This window comes from Amphiprion ocellaris, chromosome 1 (assembly GCF_022539595.1).
Source record: "Amphiprion ocellaris isolate individual 3 ecotype Okinawa chromosome 1, ASM2253959v1, whole genome shotgun sequence".
In the NCBI taxonomy this organism is placed as follows: Eukaryota; Metazoa; Chordata; class Actinopteri; family Pomacentridae; genus Amphiprion; species Amphiprion ocellaris.
This window is the reverse complement of record NC_072766.1, coordinates 16,331,307-16,355,010: the sequence shown is the minus strand read 5'-3', so window position 1 is coordinate 16,355,010 and position 23,704 is coordinate 16,331,307. Positions and strand designations below refer to the sequence as shown.

At 40.0% G+C, this 23,704-nt stretch overlaps 1 protein-coding gene across 1 annotated transcript; it reads left to right on the top strand.

Annotated features, from left to right (window-relative positions):
- The first annotated feature begins 1,506 nt into the window (after positions 1–1,506).
- mis12 (MIS12 kinetochore complex component) lies at positions 1,507–4,499 on the top strand. Its single transcript, XM_023272995.3, has 2 exons — positions 1,507–2,001; positions 3,009–4,499. The coding sequence occupies exons 1-2, from the start codon at positions 1,588–1,590 to the stop codon at positions 3,282–3,284; spliced, it is 690 nt and encodes a 229-aa protein (XP_023128763.1). The 5' UTR covers positions 1,507–1,587; the 3' UTR covers positions 3,285–4,499.
- Positions 4,500–23,704: the final 19,205 nt, after the last annotated feature.

The window sequence follows — 23,704 nt, the reverse complement described above, 5'->3', positions numbered from 1 at the left end:
TACTCCAGGCATGGGTGATCAAAAGTTATCAAAATGCTCACCTTAAGTCTGAGGGCGTGGCCATGGCGGCCTCGTGAATTCTGATGCTTCGCCATGAAACATCAACTGCTGTGTAACTGCCCTAAACATGCTCCAATCTGCCTCAAACTTTACATGTGTGATCAGAGTCCAGTCCTGATCACATCCATAGGCCGACATGCATTCTCGGTCGCAGCGCCACCTGGTGGACGTGCGCGGATTCGCCGACCAGCAAGGATGCGAGGACCCGTCCAACGCTGCTTGCAGCTTTAATTATTATTATTATTATACTTTTTTTTTAGGCGTCGAAATCGGCCTTTTTGACGCCCTATACATACACGAAAACGCATGAAAATCACCACACACATCAGGACCGGCGAAAAATTTGATATTTTTGGGAAATGGCACGCGTGCGTGCCAAAATGGCTCAATAGCGCCCCCTAGAAAACTAAGAAAATTCAGCCCCCGGACAGCGTTCGACCTAGACTTCTGAAATTCGGTACACATATGTAACTCATCAAGACGCACAAAAAAGCCTCCTGTACCATTACCCATAATCCAACAGGAAGTCAGCCATTTTGAATTGTAAGTCATATTTTAGACAATTTTGTGTCATTTTTGGACATTTTTTAAAATCTATAAACTCAAACAGCGTAACCCCGACAGAGCTGAAATTTGGCCAGGATGTACTCCAGTCATGGGTGATCAAAAGTTATCAAAACGCTCCGCAAAAGTCTGAGGGCGTGAAAATGGCGAGCCACGGAATGCGGCCATTTTGAATTACGATTCATATTTTTGACAATTTCCTAATTTTTGGACATTTTCAGAAGCTATTAACTCACACACCGTAACCACGAGAGAGCTCAAATTTGGTCAGGATGGACACCAGTCATGGGTGATCAAAGGTTATCAAAATACTCTGCAACAGTCTGACGGCGTGGCCATGGTGACCAGCAGAATGCGGCCATTTTGGATGTCTCGCCATGAAACAGGAAGTGCTATCTAACTAGCCTGGACATGCTCCAATCTGCTTCAAACTTTACATGTGTGATCAGAGTCCAGCCCTAATCACATCCATAGGTCGATATACACTCACAGTCATAGCACCACCTGGCGGCCATTTTGAATTTCTCGCCATTAAACAGGAAGTGCTGTCTAACTAGCCTGTGCATGCTCCAATCTGCCTGAAATTTTACATGTATGATCAGAGTCCGGCCCTAATCACATCTATGCACCACCTGGCGGCCATTTTGGATTTCTCGCCATGAAACAGGAAGTGCTGTGTAAGTAGCCTGTACATGGTCCAATCTGCCTGAAACTTTACTGTCTCAGTTGCAAGCGCCTCCTGGTGGACATGCGTGGGCCAGCCGGGCCGCACGGATGCGAGGACCCGTCCAACGCTGCTTGCAGCTTTAATTGATCTTATTTTTTTCCTATATATTCTGTAATTTAACATTAATCCACATTAGCAGCTTCCTCTTCCTACCAGTTGGGGGCAGTGGTGCTCCGTGTCGGTGTTTGACTCGCAAAAACGTCGAAGAAGAAGAAGAAGGACGTCACAGATTCAACATGGCGCGGGAAGCCCGGGAACAGGAGGAGATGGATGTCGGCGGAGAAGTCGGAGAAGAAGCGGACCAGCTCCCTCCGTCGTCCTTAAAACTCTACGAGACGCAGTTTTTCGGCTTCACCCCTCAGACCTGCATGCTGCGGGTCTACAGCGCCTTCCAGGACTGTCTGTACGACATCCTGCCCGTCGTGGAGAAGGTCTGCGTGCGGCAGCTGAGTAAAGGCGAGGCGGACGAGGAGCTGCTCCGGTCCCGGGCCAGAGAGTGCAGTCGCAAGCTGCAGCAGTTCCTGGAGAAGCGTTTCAAGCTGCTGTCGGAGCGGATAGAGGCACTGCTGGTGAACCGCTGCCTCACGTTGCCGCCAAACGTCCTGCTGCCCGAGGACCAGTCACACCGCAACCATCCGCAGGCCGAACAGGTGGGAGGAGGAGAGAAATATAGTCCAGTGTTTACAGCACACTGGATCATATGCAAGCTACTGTTTCATTCACGTAGTTCCAATAATGTCAGTGCTGTACAGAAATATGTGGACACTGAAACAGCTGTGTTGTTTTGTTCATTGAGGTTAAAGGGCTCAGTTTCGGTTTAATAGTGTTTATTATGTTTGCACACAGTGACCTCCAGTGTTTGATCTGTGCAGGTCCTGCACTGTTCACCCACTGTGGAGATAAACACTCAAATTAGAGATTAATCTTGTTGTCATGATCCCCCATAATAATACCTTAACATACTCTTTTATTAGCAAGGAACTGTCTGGATGAAACAAAGACTAAAAATACATGGAACAAAAAAAAACAAAACAAGCGCAGCATGTAATATTTTATCAAATCCATCCATTCTGTTTAGCATATGAGAATAAATAGTTATTGCTTCAACACATGGCATCATCAAATGGGCACTATAGTAAGCTTTTAATTGTTTACCGTTTACTGTGACAATTATTTAAATCATCCCTGAGTACTGTATGGAAAATTTAACACAACTGTACATGTAGGTCAATTTAAAACCATCATTAGACTACACTGTTTTTAACTGTTCTGTTATTTGTATTTTTCTAGTTATTGTTCTATTTATTCTCTTTGATTGTACTCTCAGCATCATTGATAAATAAGAACATGTCATCAGTGATTGCTTGAGACTTAAATACAGGTTGAATGAATATTGGAAATGATAAATAACTGCAGTCTTCATAAACGGATGGACTTTACTCAGTTGTCTTGGAGATGGCCCAGTTGTCATGAGGTTATATAAACTGTAGTCATGTAATGACAGGTGATTGTTGTTGTTATATCTGAATTCACTGGTGAAAACCACATGATGCAGGTAAAAGCAACACAGTCATTGTATGATCGAAAAGATTTTTTTGGTTTTTCTCATCAAGCTGAGAACTGATGTGTCTGTTTGTGGTTTGACTGCTCTGTCCAGGAGGTGCTGAGGCTGGAGTCGTCTCTGGCAGACCTCCAGAGAGCCTACGAAGCAGAAGTTTGTGCCCGACAGGCCCTGCTAGCTGAGCTGGAGGAGCAGAAGGAGGTGCAGAAACAGCTGGACGGGATCCTGACGTGGGTCAGAGAGCTCCAGGCAGCCTGGGTGAAAGAAGGCAACGGCAACTTCCATGAAAGCTTCAGACTGGTGATGGAGTCTGTCAAGAAACTGCAGAAGGCCGTCAGGGAGGTGCTGGTCTGCAGCAGAACACCTCACTGAACTCAACTAAGCACACATTCCTCCAGACTGTTTCTAATCTCCTCTGTGTTTACTCTGTCTGGAAAACACAAGAGAATTTAGAAAACAGACGTGGCCAACATATTTTCACCCACTGTGTACTCAGCAGTTTTCAAGCCTGCCTTTTCCTCTTATCTGGAGATAATTAATCACCAGTCAGCTGATGCCTCAAGGTCAAACAAAGGACATTTAAGATATTTAACTAAGCCAACAAAGGGGTCTTGTGAGGTGGGATGTAAATTTTTGGCTGCCAGTAGTCATGAAACAGCAATATTGTTCATTTCCTGTGAAAAAAATGAGTAAAGCAAATGCAGGAACATGCAGTTTGATAGATTTTTAAATACTTTATTAAGTCTCTGAAACAGACTTGTTTCCCCTTGGAAAAAAAGCAGCAGCTACATCAGTCATTATAAGCAGGTTTACCTTTCCACTAGTCTGACTTGCCAGATGTAGGATCATTTTAGTCAGCTTTTCCCTTCCTTGTGTTCTCTGTGTGTTTCTGTTTCCATGGCTGGAGACAACCACAACATCCTAGCAGCAACCTGCCACACTAAAAGTTTCAAATTTTGTAGAGGATTCGTGCAGTAAGGCAGCCCTACTAGAGCATTAAAGTTGTGTCCTTTGCTTTGCTCCACCTATGACTGATTGGTTCAAAGAAATACAAACAAGAGTGCGTTTTATCCCCCCATAGCAAAATGATAATGAAGTGCTGCCAGGCTGCTTGACCAGACCATTTTGTCGAATGGTCGTTACCTTTTCACAGAAGTGTGATGTAAACAGTAAAGCAAGCTGAGGTAATTCTGAGTCAATTAAATTAATTTATTTCTCATGTTTATTGCCTAATGCTTTACTTTGTGGAAACAATGTCATCTATCTACATTTTACAGTAAACAATTTTCATCAGCACAAAGTGCACCTCAGTAACTCACCTCTCCTTTTTTTAGCTACACATTTATCTTAAATATCGTCTTATTTGATTCATTGTCATTTTACCCATTTGCACTGATTGCAAATTGGTAATGGGTTCATGATGTTAACGTCTGTCCTCTCAACAGTTTCAGTTTGAAGACAGTATCTTTCAGCAGAGGGTGCTGTATGCACACAAATCTGTGGTACTAGAAACTGAATCTGAATCTTTTATATTTGAATTTGTTTTGTTATACCTGAACAATTGTAATAAAAATTAGAGTCATAGAATTTGATGTTGAATTGATTGTGTAACAATTTAGAATTGAATTCATTTTAGTTGCTCTGAAATTTAATTTGATTGTCATCGAAATCTGAGCTTTCTACATTCAGTTTTCGCAATTAAAATTCAGTTGTTGCAATTCTGATTCTGTCACACTGCTACACATCCGGGTCACTGAGAAAGACTAACTGTGAGCAGATCCAGAGTTCAGTCAGCACCTGCAGTATATAAACACTGAGGACGCCTCTCCTGCTGTTGTACAATGTAAAGCTAAAATCTCCTGGATGAGGTCACCGCGATATGGAGGTCTCTACTTGAAGGGTCAGTACAGCTTGTGTTCTGTAAGCTAATCACTAATTAGCTATCAAACTAAGGCAACAAGCAGGCTAACATCAGCTATATGGAAACGAGATCAGTAGCTAGCAGGTTTTTTTGTTTTTATTCTATTAGATAATAAGCGTCTGAATCTACCAACTGTGTAAAAAATGTTCTGCTGTACTTGAACTGGAATTTAAAGACAGTACAGACAATGTAGTTAACATATATTTGTGTAATTAATAATATTGTAGAATCTTTATCATTTCAATTAGTATGGTAAATTTGTATGATTAATGATATTGTGGAGTTTTAATGCTAACATTTAATTTATTTGGGTACTTGTTTTCTAAAAAACACAAAAACTTTATTGAATATATATAAAAGGTATTTCTGTCTCTGAAGAAACTTTTATTTTCTTAAACATCAAACTGCACGCAAATGTGTGCAGACTACACACATCTGTATGTATTCATTCATGGCTGATCTCTGAGTTCACTCATATGTGTGTAGTGCCGCCCTTAGAAAAGGAAGGAACCATGTCAATTTAATGACCTTGGTCTACTTCTTGCCTTTAATCAAAAAAAGGAACATTGTTATTCTGATTGATTTTTGTTCTTTTTTCTTCTTCTCTTGTTTTTCTCTGGAACCATGTTCTGCTGGAAGTCCTGTCCTGACGTTCTTTCATCCAGAGATGGTGTTTAACGCTGTAACTCTGCTGGATAGACTCTTGTTTAGTGTTCAGAGCTTGTAGTTGATTCTTGGCGTCCTTTTCTTGCTCCAGCAGCAGGTCTTTGTGGCTCTGCTTGGCAGCCAGCTGCTTCTTTGTTTTGGGCAGCTGTTTGCAGAGTCCGAGCCTCCGTCGTCTCTCTGTGATCACTCTGCTGCTGAGACTCCACTCGGTCCAGCTCCTTTTTCAAATATTCGACCTGCTTTTCCTGGTCCACAATACCCTCCACGAGTTGTGCTTTTTCACTGTGGATGACCAAACCGATGTCCTCCTCAGTGATCAGAGAGCTCTGTGGAGTTGATGTTTCTGTTCCTCCACCTCCTGCTGAAGAACTTCGTTGTCTCAGAGGCAGCTAGTCGCATGATGCTGATGTTGTTTATCTGTTGCTGCTCAGTCAGCAGATGTTATATCAGCTCATTGTGCTCAGAGACACTCATACAGAGACCTTATTTTTGTCTGCGGCGTCTGTTCTTAACAGCGTCTTGTACCTTGCAGTTCTTGCTATGATCTGGTAACTCACTGAGCTCTCTCCTTGCTTGTTTTTTGTCTTTGACGAGCTGTTCTTTCTGGTTCAGCTCCAACTGCAGCTGCTGATTTGTGTCCTCCAGCTGTTTCTGCAGGTCCATCTTCCGTTGTTTATTCTCCACATGCAGCTTTCTCTGTCCGTGGTACAGATCTTTCCAGTCTTTTGCCGAGCTTGAGGATCAAATATCTGATTTGATCCCTCAGAGTCTTGTTTTCATCTTCCTCAGATTTCAGGTAGGTGGAGAGCTGCTGGATCTTTGTCTCCTGATTCAGAGAGAACTCTTTGTTTTTCACCTCCACAGAGACAGTGTCTTCTTGGGCTCGTTGCAGCTCAGCCTTCAGCTCCTCAACTTGGTTGAACAGAGCTTCTTTTCCTGTTCTGCTGAACACATACAAGTTGTAGAAGCTGATGACGGCTAAACTCTGTCTTGAAATCATGCTGTTCATGTTGTTTTTTTTCCTGAAGAATCTTTCCCTGTAGTTGATTGGCTGTTGTGAGCTTTGAATTAAATGGCTCTTTACTCTTGACTTTGCTAATCAATGCAGAAAATATAACCATCTTGGTGTCAAATGAAACAAACTGAAAATATACATGTCGTAAAAACTTTCTCAAGTATAAAATTTGTTGTTGTGACTGGATCGTCCACAGAGCTGGAATGGAGCAGCTGGTCATGATCAGTGCTCGGCTCCTGTGTATGGAAGGGAGGAATTTTTTTTATTCTGACTTGAGGTAGTGCTCTCTTTTTTTTTAAAAAACCATACCTGTGTTTGCATCCCTGACTTTGGGTGGTGGTTGCAGTTGTGGCTGATTTGTAGCACCTTCAAGCTGAGGAGGAAGCAGCACAACAGGCTAACCGTCTGCAAAACCGCCCGTGTTGTGGAGGAAATGATGACCATCCTCCACAGAGGAATTCATTTTCCCCAAACAAGAGGGGACGGAGGAGGCCAGGGCCGGCTTTGCTCACCTGGCTGATCTTGAGGCTTTCTGTCGTGCTGCTGGTGCCATTGATGGGTGCCACGTTTGAACTGTTCCTCCTACAAAGCCAAAAAAAGATTCCCTTCTTGAGCAGGCCCTGTATCCACCAGATGGATACTTTTTGTTGGGTGATGGAGGATAACTGTGCCTGCAGTGTCCTGTCGTCATAACAACACCATACCATCAACCTGTGGCAGGTGAGAACTCTCTGTCTTATTATTCTCACATATGCACACGAATGCTACGTGTGAAATCATACTGAAATTCTGTGAAGAGGGACTCAGCTTGGAGGATTGTAGCAGAAGTTGTTGGTGTTTCTGCTTGTAACTGAAAATTGAAAACAGCAGAATTTAACATTTATGAAATTCGTAGAGTAGGCTTACGTGATATGCTTATGTTTTTCTTTTAAATTTAGCTGTGTTACAATTACAATATTCATTCCTGTCATCTTTGTCAAAGAAAAGTAAACATTTGCTGGTCAAAGCTTCTCACGTGAGAATTTGGTGTTTTTCTTTCGCAGACATTAGAGTAGACTGTATTTGTGAGTCCACGCTAAACGTCTTTCAAGACTACAAGGACTGAACACTGGATACTTAGAAGATACATTTTCTGCTCAATATTTCTCTAAAGTCACATAAGAAATAGTGTTTTCTTCATTAGATACCGATCCCATCAGGAAAGGAAATGGTAAAAAAAAATGGAAGTTTTATGGAAGTGGCATATCATTAATTCTGTATTTTAGTTGCTGTTTTTATCGTTTACTTCTGTTATTACTTTCTTTTGTGACTTTTTTTGCTGTTTTTATCGTTTACTTCTGTTATTACTTTCTTTCGTGACTTTTCTGTGTGTAAAACGGACATGCAAAAAACTAACTTTTGCTGTTTGTAGTCAGCAGGGGGCAGCACCTGCATGTCATACTCATCCAATGCAACAGTTGGATTTACAAATTGGATTCAACTTGAGTGATACAATGTTATTGTGCTCATCAAGTTAATATTGTTCGATTTTTAGATTTTTGTTGTTTGTGGTTTTTACATTAAATATTATCTTACCCTTTATTCTGTCTTGTGCTGTATGATGCGTCTCACCTCTTCACCTGAGTGATTTTAAAATTTACCTTTGCACTGTGTGAACTACTTTGCATTGCTTAAATATGTGTACTATTTTGGCAGAATGTTGAAAGTGTAACGACTACATAGGGACATCTCCAAACGTATGAGAAACATTTATAGGTAGCAGAAAAATCAGGTCAGGTTTCTTGCTTTTTTTCTTCTCAATTTATGGGAGTGAAATGCATTTTTTTGTAACAGTCTCTGACTTCTGTGGGAAGAGAAAGAGAACTGCATCATAAATATTTAACAGATCTATTTTATATAACCAAAGGTAAGAACTGAAATCTTGATGATCGGAGTGATTCTTTATTAACCATTTTGCCAACAATGATCAGTCACATGAAGTATATTTCTTATAATCTGTAGTGCTGCTAGACAGAAGCTGTGACTTACAGACCCAACAACAACAATTGGAACTGAGAGAAAGTACAAAAACAACAACAGGCGGAGTGTAAACAGTCAACGTTTGTTTTAGCATTCTTGAAATGTGTGTGCATTTGTGTCCCGTCAACCAGTTGTGATTGACTTGAGAAATGATTGGTCCAAATGGAGAGGTGTGAGAACTGCTTTCTGTTTGTCTTGTTTTGGTAATGAGACCAGCAGCAGCAGCACAACACTCTTAGAGGCTGGAACTAATTTTGTTTGGAACAGTTTTTTTTTGTAATAAACGGGATAAAAAAAAAACAACAGAGATGGAATCAGATGTCATTTGTCAAATGATTTGATTGAAAATCTTCACCAGTCCAGCTCAGAGTCAAAGAGAATGTGTTTTTCTGTTGTTTGAAATAATCCAAAGGCACAAAAACACTGTAGATGTTACTATAATAACAATGAGGTGAAAGCAAATCCATTTTGTATTTGTGTTTTCACTTGGTAATATTTCAAAATCCAGAAGCACTGATCAGTGCTTTCTGTGATTTGCATAAAATCTAGAGTGTAGTTGGACAGATAAATATTTTTTGTTTGTGACTGCTGTACATTCAATTTGAAATGAAATAATACCACATGTTCAATTTTACTTTGAGTTGGTTTTGCTGATAATTAAAGAACTATGTGAGACATTTAGCAATTTTATCACACAGTTCAAAAATAATTGGACAGAGACACATGAAGTCATACAGCATATTTAATACTCTGTTAGAAATCCTCTCCAGTCAGTAACTTTCTGAAGTCTCTAATCCACAGACATATCTTTGTGTTGTTACTACAGCCACCATCAAAAAAAAAGTGTCTGTCTGTCTGTCCGTCCGTCCGTCCGTCCGTCCGTCCGTCCATCCATCCATCCATCCATCCGTCCGTCCATCCATCCATCCATCCATCCATCCATCTAGCCTTCAGTCTGATCTCCAGCAGCTGAAACGCTGACAGTGACTGACTCAGTCAGTTGAGGATGTTCCATCTCTTCACTCTGAAAAGCTCCTTTATTGTTTTCCTTTATTTTCATGACTGCTGTCCTCATGAATGATGAAATGTCACCCAATAAGTTTTGATGCATTTGTCTGAATCTGAGCACACTAAATGCCCGTTTTTGACAGTTAAAGGTTCATTAAATCATAATCATACACATTTGTCTTCTGTTTTGAAGCAGAGCTGGTTACTTTCTGTATATTGCAAAATTGCAGCTTTCTGCTTTTGAGACTTACCAGGTGTTTCTGTCTTGTGGTAAATCCTCTGATTTATGGTCATAAAGTCAACTTGTATCCTGAAGAATATCATTCACTTGCTGTTCAGTCATGAAGGGGTTTTTCTTCAGGACTTGTGCTCCTCGGTTCTCATTGACAGGTTTCTCTCTTTTTTTAATAAACCTAACTGTTGCTTTTGTTTTAGCCTCATTACTATCATCTCCACTGTTACGGTCACATGCAGCATCGACTCCTCGTATTGACGGACATCTCAAGCAACTCAGAGTCACATGAGCACACAAACTAGCAGTGGAAATCACACAGCTGTTCAGGAAACACTTAGAGGCAAAGTGTCCTATTACATTTGAACTATTACAACTAAAGTGCTGCATGTCCCACACAGTTTTTTCTACATTAATGTAACTCAGATTTAAAGCTGTCCAAATACTTATGAATAACTGAGAATAGAACTTGTAATATAAAGAAACCAATAGTAAGTGGATTTTCATCCTTAATGCTTTACAATAAAGCACCACAACAACTACTTTATCAAAAAATATTTTAAAAAGTATGTTGTTTTCAGGATATAATGTGTGTTTACACATATTTACTTCCACGCCTTTTTTAAAAATCACCAATCAGCACTTGTACCATTCACATGTATTCAGTTGGGTAAGTGGAGTTGTTCTGGTGGAAGACTTAGTTTGTCCTCAAACGTAGTATTTATTCTTGATAAAATGCTCAAAATGAGATGTCTTGGCTTCAAAAATGATGTGAAAAAGTTCCAAACATTTGCAGTGCAACAGCAGTTTGTGTGCAGATTTCATCCTGTGGTTTTAGATTATATTTTTTAGGAGTCACCTTTACGCCCTGAGGATTATTCTCTTGCCCTTATCTTGACAACTTCAAACCTCTCATTCTGTTCTAAATGTCCTCCTACATTAACAGGGTTTCTGGCAGTGCGCACACAGCTGTCCTCGGCGTTTCTGTGTGTGGGGGTACAATAAATTTGAAACTCTGCCCTGCTAATGTGTGTAATACCTCCTAAAGCCTGTAAAAGATGTTGTCAAACAGCATGAGGACACAGCTGTATGCAGCTGTCTGCTGGCTGCACACACTGTGAGGTTATATCTGAAGCCTGCTGCCAGAGGAGGGGAAATAAAGTCGAAGCATCTAATCAGCAAAGAGAGGGAGCCAAACAAGCGTCAGGGAGTGTGTTTAAAAAGTGAAAGTGTTGTTGAGGTGGTAGAGATGAAACAGACACAGAAGGAGGAAAGACATTCTGTGAAAGCGAGGACACTTTGGGACAGATCTTGGTTTCATGGTTTAAATAAAGTTATGTAGTTCTTTACAACAATAAGCCTGATCACTGTTTTCATAGGTTAGACTCTTTTTAAAAAAAAAAAAAAAAAAAAAAAAAATATATATATATATATATATATATATATATATATATACATATATATATATATATATATATATATATATAAAAAGTTGATAAAAGTTTCATATATATATATATATATATATATATATATATATATATATATATATATATATATATATATATATATATATATATATATATATATATATACATATAGTCAAAGTTTGGACACACCCTCTCATCTAATGCTTTCTATTTATTTGTATTTTTTCTACATTGTAGATTAACACTAAAGATGAACTTTTTGTTTACAACATAATTCCATATGTATTTTTTTTTCCTAATTTTGATGTCTTCAGTATTAATCTACAATGTAGAAAATAATTAAATACAAACCATTGAATGAGAAGGTGTTTCCAAACAAACTTTAGACTAGTATTAGTACTTTCCTGACTGTATTTAAAAAAAAAAAAAGCTGTCTGACATTAAGGTATTTCTATTTTATTCTATTCTATGTCCGTATAAGGTTCTTGGGAATACATTATGTCCTCACAGTCATAGTCACACAAACGCATATGTGATATTTATGCTGTCAAACTGTGCGTCAATGCCTTGAAGTGTTTACGTGAGTGACAGTGAATAGATCTGCATGTGTGCCGGTGACCGTGTATAATGTGTCTGAGATAGTGTGTTTCCATGAGTGTGTCTGTGTGAACCAGTGTGAGCTCATGTATGTACCTGTCTGAACTTGTGACTGCACCACTCTGTGTGTGAGTGAAGACAGCATATGGACGGTGCCCTCCTTCCTGTTGGGAGGGAACAACGTGGCTTTCTGTGAACCACGGCTTCACCTCTGACCTCTCAGGATCACACACACACACACACACACACACAAACCCAGATACCTACACACATGTACGCAGATATACATCCACCCTCAGCCAGCCAGCTGTCCTCAGCGACTGACTGTCCCACACAGAGACAGAGAGGAGGTGAGAGCTTCAGCCAGGCAGGCAGACAGGATTGTTTTCTCAGGCTGTGAGAGAGTCACTCTGGAATCCACTGACTTTTTTAAACCCTCGTGTCACCCAGCAGGGAAACCAACACACAGCAGCACAACCTCTTTTCCTATTTTAATGCACTGTAGCTTGCTGTGATGTCATCAATTAGGAGGAAAGAAAATCTCCTCTTCTCACACAGCTGATACCAATCACATGTACCGGCTGCCATTTTCCTACATTAAAGCATCTGTAAATAAAAGGCACCAGAAAATTTCCCTTTTACATCAGTGAAATTTTAAAGTGCACTCTCTCTCATCCCTTTATTTTGTACGGGGTGTTCAAGTTTTTCTAGTGTTTAAAAAAGGCTTCCAAATACTCAATATGTGACAGCACCTTACAACTTTGTAGCTTCAGGTAAATGAACATGAACTCTTGTCTCTGTGCCAGACATAAGGCAAGTAAAGCAGAAACAGATTCCTAGAGCGTCATTGTTGAATTTCTGATGTTTGTGACCAGTGTGTTACCTTGACTGATTGTAGTACTGTTTGCCTGTTCATGGAGAGGTGGAACATTTTCAGAGGAAGAACCTATAGGTGTTGATGACTAGAGCACTGTAGCACCACCAGTGTGTCGAGCTACATTTATGCCTGTACTTTTGAACCATATACCCAATTTGAAATGAGGTGCAGTTGGATTCCTTCGATCAAACTGAGTTCAAAGGTCAACTGTGATATAAATTTTTGCATCTCATGGCTGGGTTTTCTGGAAAAGTCAAAACATTTTCACAAGCCACAAATTCCACAATTCTACAATTTCATTTAGCAGACGCTTTTATCCAAAGCAACGTACATTAGACAGTAGATACAACATAAGCAAGGATCTAGTCAGGAGAAAACAACCTGGATAAGAGCCATAAAACAAGTTCAAGATGATAATCAGTGTGAGGGGCAATAGGTGTTCAGTGAAGAGCTGGGTCTTTAGTCTTTTCTGAAAGACTGAGAGAGACTCTGCAGATTGAGTTTGGTAACTTGTGCCACCAAAGAATAACCACAGAGGAGAAGAGTCAAATGTTTTCCAGTCTTCACCAAAACTGATACAGATGATCTTCTGATCAAATCTCACTAATTATCACGTGGATTTTCGCTTTTTGACCGTAATTGTGACAGCTAATCAAAATTAGTGCAGAATCTGCCAAACAGGAGGTGAGGACTTGTGTGATATGTGATATGTGTGTGATGGTTGTCCCCCCAATGAATCGTGGAGAACCCTGTCCGTGGGGTTTTCAATTCCCACCTCTGGAAGAATTTCTCCTGCATCCCAGGGGGAGGTTGGGGACATGGAGTCCCAGTGGGCCATGTTCAAAGCCTCCATTGCTGAAGCAGCTGTTAGGAACTGTGGTCAGAAGCAAATCTGAGCAAATCCACTTCAGTTTCTTCTGCTGGCTTTGTGAATAAGGACACACCAGCCAACAGCTTTGTACAAATTCATCCAAATCGCTTTCTGCTGTTTTGGGGCACTATTTAGAATAGAACAGAATAGAACAGAATAGAATAGAATAGAATAGAATAGAATAGAATAGAATAGAATAGAATAGAATAGAATAGAATAGAATAGAATAGAATAGAATAGAATAGAATAGAATAGAATAGAATAGAATAGAATAGAATAGAATAGAATAGAATAGAATAGCATAGCTTTATTGTCATCATACACTGGAGCAGGACGAAAATATCAGTAGCTGCCTCGGAACGGTGCATTGAAACAAGGTCAATGAACAACAATAAATGATAAAATCAGATGTACATATAAAACAAAGCTATATTAAGAATTACAACATATGCAAAAGAGGCAAGATACATACAGTACTGTGAGGAGGTAATGAAATCAAATAAAAACTAATAAAATAGAATAAATATGGGCAGGAGATTGCACATAAGCAGCGTTATTAACAGTGACACTGTGCGTTATTGTTCTGAGTTTGAGAATTTGTTGTTTGTACAGAACAATCATGAAAAAACTGTCCATGCCAGCAAGTCAAAATTCTCCAAAAATGGGTCAATTCTCTGTGATTACAACCCTAAGACCTCAGTTGTTTTCTAACCACAATGCAGCAACAGACTCTTGTTTTGAAATTCATCTGCTCTGAAGAGAAAAACATATTTGGTCACAACAGCTTGACACAGTTCAAGTTTTACAATGCGAGTAAAACATGTAAATATGATAAATATTTCACCAAATCATGTTGAAAACAATATAAACTGTAACACTCGAATTCATTCTCTCCTCACAGACCTCCAGATGTCTCTTCAGTCCCTTATCTGTGAGTTTTTTACCCAACAAGTCAGGTTACCTCCGTCCTCCAACTGTAATTATGTGATCTTCTAAATGCCTTTGCAGTGAATAACGGCTACAAGAAGATGAAGAAAAGAGACAGTGACTCGAACAGAGAGGGAGAAGAAGAAAGAAGTGAGGTGAGAGGAGAAGTGAAAATAAAAAAGAGGTGAGGAGGAGCATAGCAGCAGCTGGCAGGTGTCAGGAGTCACAAAAGACCATCTGTCCATCGAGTTCCATCTCCACACAAACACACACACGCTACATTAAACTTTCTCCTTCACAACAGCATGCCTCAGCAAAGCTACACTTCCCCTTATTTGTCTTTTTTGTAGGTTTCATCTTAGTTTAAAAATGAATTTGAGTCCACTGACCGAGTGCGTACAGTAAAATATAAAGAGCTGTATCATTTTTGGCTTTGCTCCACTGGTCTCCTCTCATTCAGAGCCACACTGACCGTTAAGAGTCAAGGAGAAGCCATTACAGTGACAAAACAGGCACTGTTTTGCAAACCTGGACTTGGTGTGTGGTATGTTGCTCCTGCTTTGAACTCTACAACCTCAAGTGCCTCAACTACTTACCAAGAGACACTTGCATGAAGCCACACACACTGTGCTGACCTCTGTCCTTTCACCTCACATGGTCTCTCCTGGGAGTTTTTAAGAGAGTGAGGAACGCTGGGACGACACATGTTAAAGACTTCATGCCTGCAGCAGCTACCATCACAATACTGAGTTCACAGTGGAGTGTGAGAGCGAGGAGGCTACCTGGATGTCTTTCATCTGCCTCATAGTTTACACCAGTGTGTCTCAGAAAACAAATGCACCTCATGGCCAGAAGTATGGAGACACCTGATCAGACTTCTGGAACGTCTTTCTACGAGCTCTGAGAATCCTGGAGGAATTTACTCCCAATCAGAACATTAGTAAGATTGAAGTCTTACACTGATGTCAGGTGATAAGATCAGGTTTATATTTGACATTCCAGTTGATGTAAGAGATGTTTGATGAGGTTAAACTCTCCAGACAAGCTCTTCTGCATCAAATTTGCACTATTTTATGATGAATCCTGCATTTTGGATGGTAATTTTTGCAGTCAAGTCATTCCACCGATTTACAGCAAACCTTCATATTAAAAATCTTGGTGTCAACTTTTACATCTAATAAATGCTCAAATTTAACAAACAATTTCCCTCTGTGGTAAGAAGATGCTTCTTCCAACTAACCAATGTTTCCAAATTGAAATTTATCTTCTGTCTACATGACATGAAGACTGTAGCCATAGTATTCAGTTCCTCAAAGCTGGATTGATGTAAATCTCAAGACTCCTTACTGGCACCAAGAAAATAAAAAACATTTCACCCGTACTAGCATCCCTGCACTGGCTACTTGTTAAACACAAATTTAATTTTAAAGTTTGACTATTTGGTTAGAAACCATTAATGGCTTGGCACCTGAGCACATTTCAGAACTTCTCTGCTCCTGCTCTACGTCAAGGCCTCTTAGATCCTCAGACTACCTGTTCTGTGATTAAGGCTGGAGAGTATGAAGGGAGAAGGTAGCAGGTCCAAAACTTTGGAACAACCTTTCTCCTTCTGTTAAATATTTATATCGACTGACATTTGCAAGAAAAATTTTAAGATATACGTGTTTCCAGTGGTTTTTGATTGCTCTTAGTGGTCCTAATATTGTCATGATTTATGTTTATTTTACTCTAATAACTGAACTTAAAACTTGTGTTCTTATATGCCCTTTTTTTTAGCATTTATATTTACTGTTCTTTCAAGTTTTATTCAGTTTTCTTCCCTGATTTGTTGCATATATTTTTGTTGTTCCTGTCTTATAACATGTGCAGCACTTTGGTAAATTTGCATTGTTTTAAAATATGCTATATATGTGATTTGATTCAATTATAATTTTCTATACTGTTATTTTACTGTGTCACGTGACACTTACAAGACCCCCTTTCTGTTTCCCCTCCCATTTTTTCATGTTAAACTTGTTTTTTTGCCATTTTTCCTCATCTGAATTAAAGGTTTAAGGATAGACAATGCCATATGTTGTACAGATTGCACATTTTATTTGATCTGACAGCAGAAGACCTTCTCAAACCTGTTGTAACAAAGTTGGAACACAATATAGAAATAAGAGAGCAGGTATGCCAACAAAGAAGAGCCATGCACTGTATCTTGGCTCAACAGCACAGTCTTTATGTTTCCTTTTTCCTCTCTTGCTTGATCTCTTTTTTTTGTTGGTTTAAATGTTATACTGGACATTATGTTAAAGGTCTTTGGTCTTATCAGTGAGATAGTCTTCCGTACAATAGATACTAAGTGTTAATCCAGCTGAGGTCATACAGGATAGTGTCATATTGTTTTGTATAAATGTGAAACAGTGGAGGATTTACCGGACAAACAGTCCATCCCATATCTGAATGAGCAAACCGGTCACTTTTTGAGGAAGGCCTTTTCCACATCTCAGCAACAGAGAGTGCAAGAGACACAGTTTGCATCCCAAAAGCACAAAACACCATTCCTATTCACTTTTGCTCTACAAGTTCACATCTATTAGGCTGAAATGTCTGTTAAAAAATGGAACTTTGCTGCAGTGAAAACAGACATTTACGGTTCAGATTAATGATACTTTCCAATGTTGAATATAATATGGTGGGTTTCTTTAGTTTTTTGACAAAACCTTAAGAGAGCCTGAAGTTCAGCCTGTTGCTTCCAGTTGTTTGCAGGAGTCCTTCCTTTTAATTGATTAAATGTTTGCAGTAACTTCATTAATTACTTTGTATTATAAATGATCTCCAACATGGAGACAGGATAAGTCCAGATCTAACAGTGAAACATTAACGCAGTGGAGGATGCTCTGCTCAGACAGCCCCACCACACCGACCACAGAAGGAACTTCACCTCACATAAGATCCTCTAACATGCCACAATTAACAGAAGACCCTCGAACTGGTTTAAAGAGCATCAGGATGTGACTTTCTGAGAACTTCTGCTGAACAGCTGAATTGTGTTTTTCAGGGCACCTCAGACGTCATCTGGATGATCTCCCTCACGTGCTTCAACACACTGTTGGGCTCCCTCTCTTCTTCCTAAAACAACTCTCTATTTCATTCTGCCCCAATCACTCCCCCCTCCTCACTTCCCCCCTTCCCTCTCTCCTTCCTCCTCCGTCCAGCAGACAGAGGGCGGATGCTGGCAAACACTTCCTCTCTCCACGAAGTTTCTTCCTGTCTCTGGGAATACGTTTCCTGTTCGCAGATACTACAACAGCACTAAGAGCATTCCTCAGGAGTCTCACACACACACACACACCACACACACACACACACACACACACACACACACACACACACACACACACACACACACACACACACACACACACACACACACACACACACAGATGATTGTGCAAAAATCAAAAATGATCAGTGTCTTCTGGTCCAGTGATATAGAGTTCGGCTGCAGGACTCTTGTTCTTCTTGTGTCTTACGTTCTTGGTGTGCTGCAGAATGAATCTGGGACTGATCAGATGCCTCCTGATATTCTATGATGCATAAAATCTGAACATCTTTTGTCTTTATGTGTGTGATTTGTTGTTTTATTCAGCTTGTGTGTGTGTTGGCTGAGGGTCTCTCCTGTAGCTCAGATGTTTCTCTAAAGCCTCCTATTCTTGGTGAACTTTCTTCTTCTGCTGTATGTAGGTTAGCTATGTTACAATGTTGAGGTGACTGTGACTTTATGAGGACATCTTAAACATCAGCTCATTTGGCTTTGTAAATTCTCAGTCATCCAGGTCACGGCAATCCGAAAGGCTTCAGTAGAAGGCAAAAGGACTGAAGAAGCCTTTTTGAGCCTGAGAGTTGAAGCATCTACAAGAACCAAAACGAAAAGTGAACTTAGAATCATTTAATGTCCCTTGCTGCAAGTAGGTCAGAGAGCTTGCCTGCAGTTCATGGAAAAGACACAGAAAAAGAAAAGTCTGTGTGTGAAAGTGTGTCATCAAATGGGGAGAAAGAGTGACGATAAGGAATGTAAGAATGTAAAATAAAATGAGTTCTTAGCAGGAAACAGGCATGGTTTCCTGTGGTGTTAACGAGCCACACACACACACACACACACACACACACACACACACACACACACACACACACACACACACACACACAGTCTTGTTGCTAATCAGTGGCAGTATTATCTAGAATCACGAAGGGGAAGTGTTTATATTTGTCTAAAAGGTTGGACCTCCACTCAGTGCTGGAAGTGACACAGTCACAAAAGAAAAACAGATCATCAGCACAAACCCCCCCCCCAGACAGACATCAACACACACACACACACACACATTAATGTATACACACCTGCAGCCACATACTGGGTCAGAACATGCACTAAATGTATTTTGTATGTAAAATGTACACATTTGTCCTCAAATCATGGTGTCCTTAACGTCTCCCTCTCGTTGCCTTTTCTCTCTCCAGCTGCTCTGAAGTTCTGACCGCCTACATCAGCCCTATTCAATTAGCGGCCCGCGGGCCACATGCGGCCCGAAAGCAACCCTCGAGTGGCCCTAAAGCAACTGCCGAGTGATTGGGCCGAGAAAAACAGAAAAACATCTTTCAGTAACACTGACAAGTTCTTACAAAAATTCCAACATTATTGCAAACATTGAATGCAACACCTAGCAACTAACCCACAATGCATTGTGTTGAGGAGACGCGTTTGAAAAGTTAACATTAGCAGTTCTATACAGGCGAAAATAGCAGCGTGTCATTTTCTATCCTGAAACGACAAATCGGCGAGGAAAACCGTCGGTTTAATCCTGCGTGGACTGACAAGTATTTATTTATTTACCACCAAGTCCGAACGCCAAACCAATGCGTTTACTCTGCAACGAGTGCTTTGCAGCGCTGAAAGATCATCATGTCCGAAGACACCACACTGAAAAACATGCCGCGTTTCGGACAAACTTTCCCGAGGGATGTCATGAGAGAGCGGCTATAATTCAGAGTTTGACTGCATCTTACAACCGGAGCTGTACTACAATGAAGCGGACCTGCACAGCTCAGGAAAGGGCCACGAAAAAGAGGCCGTTCACAGACTCAGAAACTGTGAAGGACTGCATGTTGGCTGTCGTGGATGAAGTTTTAACGGACGATAAAGTTAAGACGAGTGTAACATCTGCTGTCAAACAGGTCTGACACGTCAAACATTCTCGCCACAGATGTCTTCGAGACATGGTAAGTGCAACAAAGCAGCGTGCTGTAGCAGACACTAAAGGTAGTTTTTATGTATTTATGTGACTATTTTCTGTTAACTTATTATAAGTTTAATATTTAAGAAAGACATTTTGTTTTGACAGTTATTTCACTTAGTTGCACTTTATTGTGCACTTTGATGTCAGCTTTATTTCATTTCAAAGGGATAGTAACTATCACTGTGCCTACTGTTTATTTTTTTGATTATATGCACTGAAGATGTGACTGTCTCAGATGAGACCAAATATGGACAGGGACAAACTTTGTTTTTTGTTATTTCAAAAGAAAAAAAAATGTCTCAAGTTCTGAAAAGTTACTGTTAAACAAGTTACTTTTTAATGCACTTTGAGATGTGACCAAAACAAAAGATGGTGTTTCTAATCGGCACTTAGTTTTTATGTTCATATGCACCTTAACCTGTGCTTATATTTACCTGTCAAAATGTGTTGAAGTTGTGTGTTTGAAATGTAAAATTTAAAGAAGCAGTATTTCAGCACAGGTTTAGTTTAAGTACTGCTCTTCTATTGTGTTTGTGTCCTTTTGGATGTGGCAATACGTTTATAAACATCCAGTGTGTTTGTTATCTTATCTGTTTGTGTTTATTTTAAATGGTTAACTTTGCTCACTGTCTGCTAAAAACATCCTGCCCAGCTCATGTTCTTAGTCTGAAAATCTGGCCCGATTCAGTTTTTAATTGAATAGCCCTGGCCTACATGGTGCAAAAAGCTACACAAATATTTAGGTTTGAATCTAAAGCTCAGCTGAATCAGAGGGACAGACAGGAAACTGTCTCCTGCAGGGAAATATTCCTCTGCTTCACTGTTATGTTTGAGGGTGAGGTGCGAATTCAGCAAGCTTGTCTTAAGATGAGCCACATCTACAGTCTACCAGATCAGACCAGAATGGAACATTTCAAAATGTGTCTGTTTCAGTGTGGACATGATGGTGTGTTAATTAAATTCATCTTTGTGTAGTTAGCTGTAATAAAATAGGAATTTCTCCACAACTTCACCTTGAACATTTTCGCTTTTTCACAAATCTGCAACAAGATGCACTGAAAAGTCACACCTGAACCTTGTGCTGTCACTTCTGTGATGTTTTCAAATGAGGGTGTGGTGATTTTTGGTTTAAATTTAGAATTGCTAACAATACCGTAAACAGCCTGGTCCATGTTTATGCTCTCTAGATAGCAAATGTGAAGACTCCAAAATGTAAAGGTGTCACTCCAGCAGACATACTTGGTGATTTCAGTGGGGCTCCTTCACGTTTTGCACAGACACACATGACTTATAACTGCTAAACACATGCATCTGCAGTGATTATTTTAAAAATCTGTTTCCCCTGCTAGATATTTGCTTGGAGAGACAGCGTAATAGCCTTTGTCTCACTACACCTCTCGCTGCTGAACCCTCTGGAGGCCTATTAGTTAAACACTGAGACAGATCATCCAGAATATGACACCACTGACTTGGTCTTCTCACAGTTCAGGCAGCACATCTCTGGAGTGCAATTAAGGGACGTTAACAGCTTGTCCTACATAATAAAACTGGCTGTTAGATCTTTTGTATGTCCCAGGCTTTGGACAAAGGCAGAAAAACTGGAGTTTTCTAGCACCGAGGAAGGTATGCTGTCTATAATAGACAACAAAGACTCATGATAAGACTTGAAAAGCTCAGATTTCTCCCACGTCTTCAGTAATATAAGGAGATGGAAGGAGGGAAATACTGCTAAATGCATCATCAAGATAACTTCTGTCATGTTAGGCAGCTCTGCTCAGTCTACTTAGCAGTGCCAAGTTACTGTAAAACAGGTGACTTCTCTGTCAACCCTATTATTCAGCCAATAATGAATAAACTCATTGATCAATACATCTAATGATGTAAACTTAAAGGCGGACGAAGTGATTCTAATTCAATTCATTACTTTTTTTGTCAAATTCAGTATGTATCTCTTTAATAGTCCACTGGCTGTCTGTTTCTTTCTATTTGCTGATTAAAAAATGGTGTTTGTGCAACGTCCTAGCTCTGTAAATGGGAAACAAAGAGGTTCGGACTAAATATCTTTCAATCTTTTTTCAGAATTGTAGACTCTACCTTTAAAAAAGTTTGCACATTAAAATGTCTCATTTCGGGCCTCTTGAGGGCTCTCCCCATATTCATTTAACCTTAATTCAAATTCAGAGCACACTGAGGTACAAAGGCCTTATTTACAATGTAGCTGAGTATGAGAATAAAAGCACGCAAATAAACGTAGAAAACAAAGAAATACTAAAAGGCAAAACTAGTGAAATTAATAACACTAATTAGTGCATTGATGCAAAAAAAATCTATTAAAACAAGAGCAGCTAGAAGTTAAAGAGGCTGTAATTAAAAACCTAAATTGCGCAAAGTTTTAAAAAATTAATAAAATTTTACATTGCTTGCAAGTTATTCCATGTTGCAGGTTCACAGTGAACAAAACTGGACTTTCCAGTCATTTCATGGTAATATTAGTTCCACTGGTCCCTTTATAGCTACAAACCTGTTTTAATATGATATAGCAAATGCATATCTAATTGAAAAGTGAGTGTGATTGTTTGTCTCTATATGTAGCCCTGTGATAGACTGGTGACCTGTCCAGGGTGTCGCCTGCCTTCACCCTAAGTCAGCTGGGATAAACTCCAGCCCCCCGCGACCCTAATGAGGATTAAGCGGTGAGGAGATAATGGATGGATGGATATCTTATTGCAGAACGTAGATTTTGCTCGAATGTTTTGCAAGGTAGCCAGAAACACTTCAAAATTCAAACACTGAAGATGAAATGTCAAAAGGTTGTAAATATGTTCTTACAGACAGTTGATACAGAAATTCTTCTGTGTATTTCTCCAGTGAGAATAACACTCTGAGTTGCAGCTTTAGGTCACACTACAACTCTAAAAGTGATTTATGCTCCTCAGCAGATAACACTGAAGCGCATTATTCTATAGTGTCCTGCTTGCTGTTAGCATATTCCACCAGACCATCATAGTATTCATTATAGAGTCGACTGTTCTCAGTGTTTACATGGTCCAGCCAACAAGAGGAAAAGTCACAATATCAGAGTATTTGTCTGCGAGGTAGCAGCATACAGGAGGGTCTGTTTGGTCTTTTTAAGTCATACGGCTGCTGGTGCGTTTGTTCATTGTTGGTCCAGCCTCCTCTCTCCCATCTGCCGCTACTCATTAGCATGGAAACAGGACCGGGAGCGTTTTCACACATACACACACTGGCCATTAATCAACAAGTCAGACCGGGGTCCATTCCCACACATACACACCACACACATGAAAACAAAGAGCATACACACACAGACACAGCGCCTAATCACACAAATATCCCAGAGCACACTTTACTACATCTCGACCACTCCCCTTGTGTCACCGGATCAGACCTGCCAACCCAAATTTTTGTCTATCAAATCTGCCAACCTTAGTGACGTCTCAATTGCTTTTTACTTGAAGTGATGGCTGCTCCCTCGTGGCACCGTGAGTGAACACGAGGAGATTTGTTCCCATCAGCTGTTCGCCTTTTTGTCTTCGTGGGATGAATTGGCAAGTATTATTGTGTGAATTTGCTGTCTAATTTGTCTAGCCATCATGAATGGTATCATTGAAGACAAGAGTGTATTCCCATGAACCGACAAAGTAGGTGTGAGCGGTGCGTAAAGGCAAACAAGGACACTGTGTCGCTGCTGGAAACTATTTCCATGTTGGGATCTACAAATGTGTGAATACTCTGAATTTCAAAAAGTAACAGAATGGAGATTTAGCCTTTTACTGCAGCAGCCTGACCCAAAAATAAATGCAGATTACATTAAAAAAAATGCTTATTTTTGTTTAAATCTCTATTTTGTCACATTATTTGTTGTCTAAACAGTAACCAGAGGTGCATATCATAGTTTTATGCCTATGTTGATGTATTGCATC

What these genes read in the sequence shown, in the direction of transcription:
- mis12 (XM_023272995.3), top strand. Translation starts at nt 1,588, where the DNA reads ATGGCGCGGGAAGCCCGGGAACAGGAGGAGATGGATGTCGGCGGAGAA. An exon ending in ACCATCCGCAGGCCGAACAG is followed by an intron (nt 2,002 to 3,008) that starts GTGGGAGGAGGA and finishes TGCTCTGTCCAG; the next exon opens with GAGGTGCTGAGGCTGGAGTC.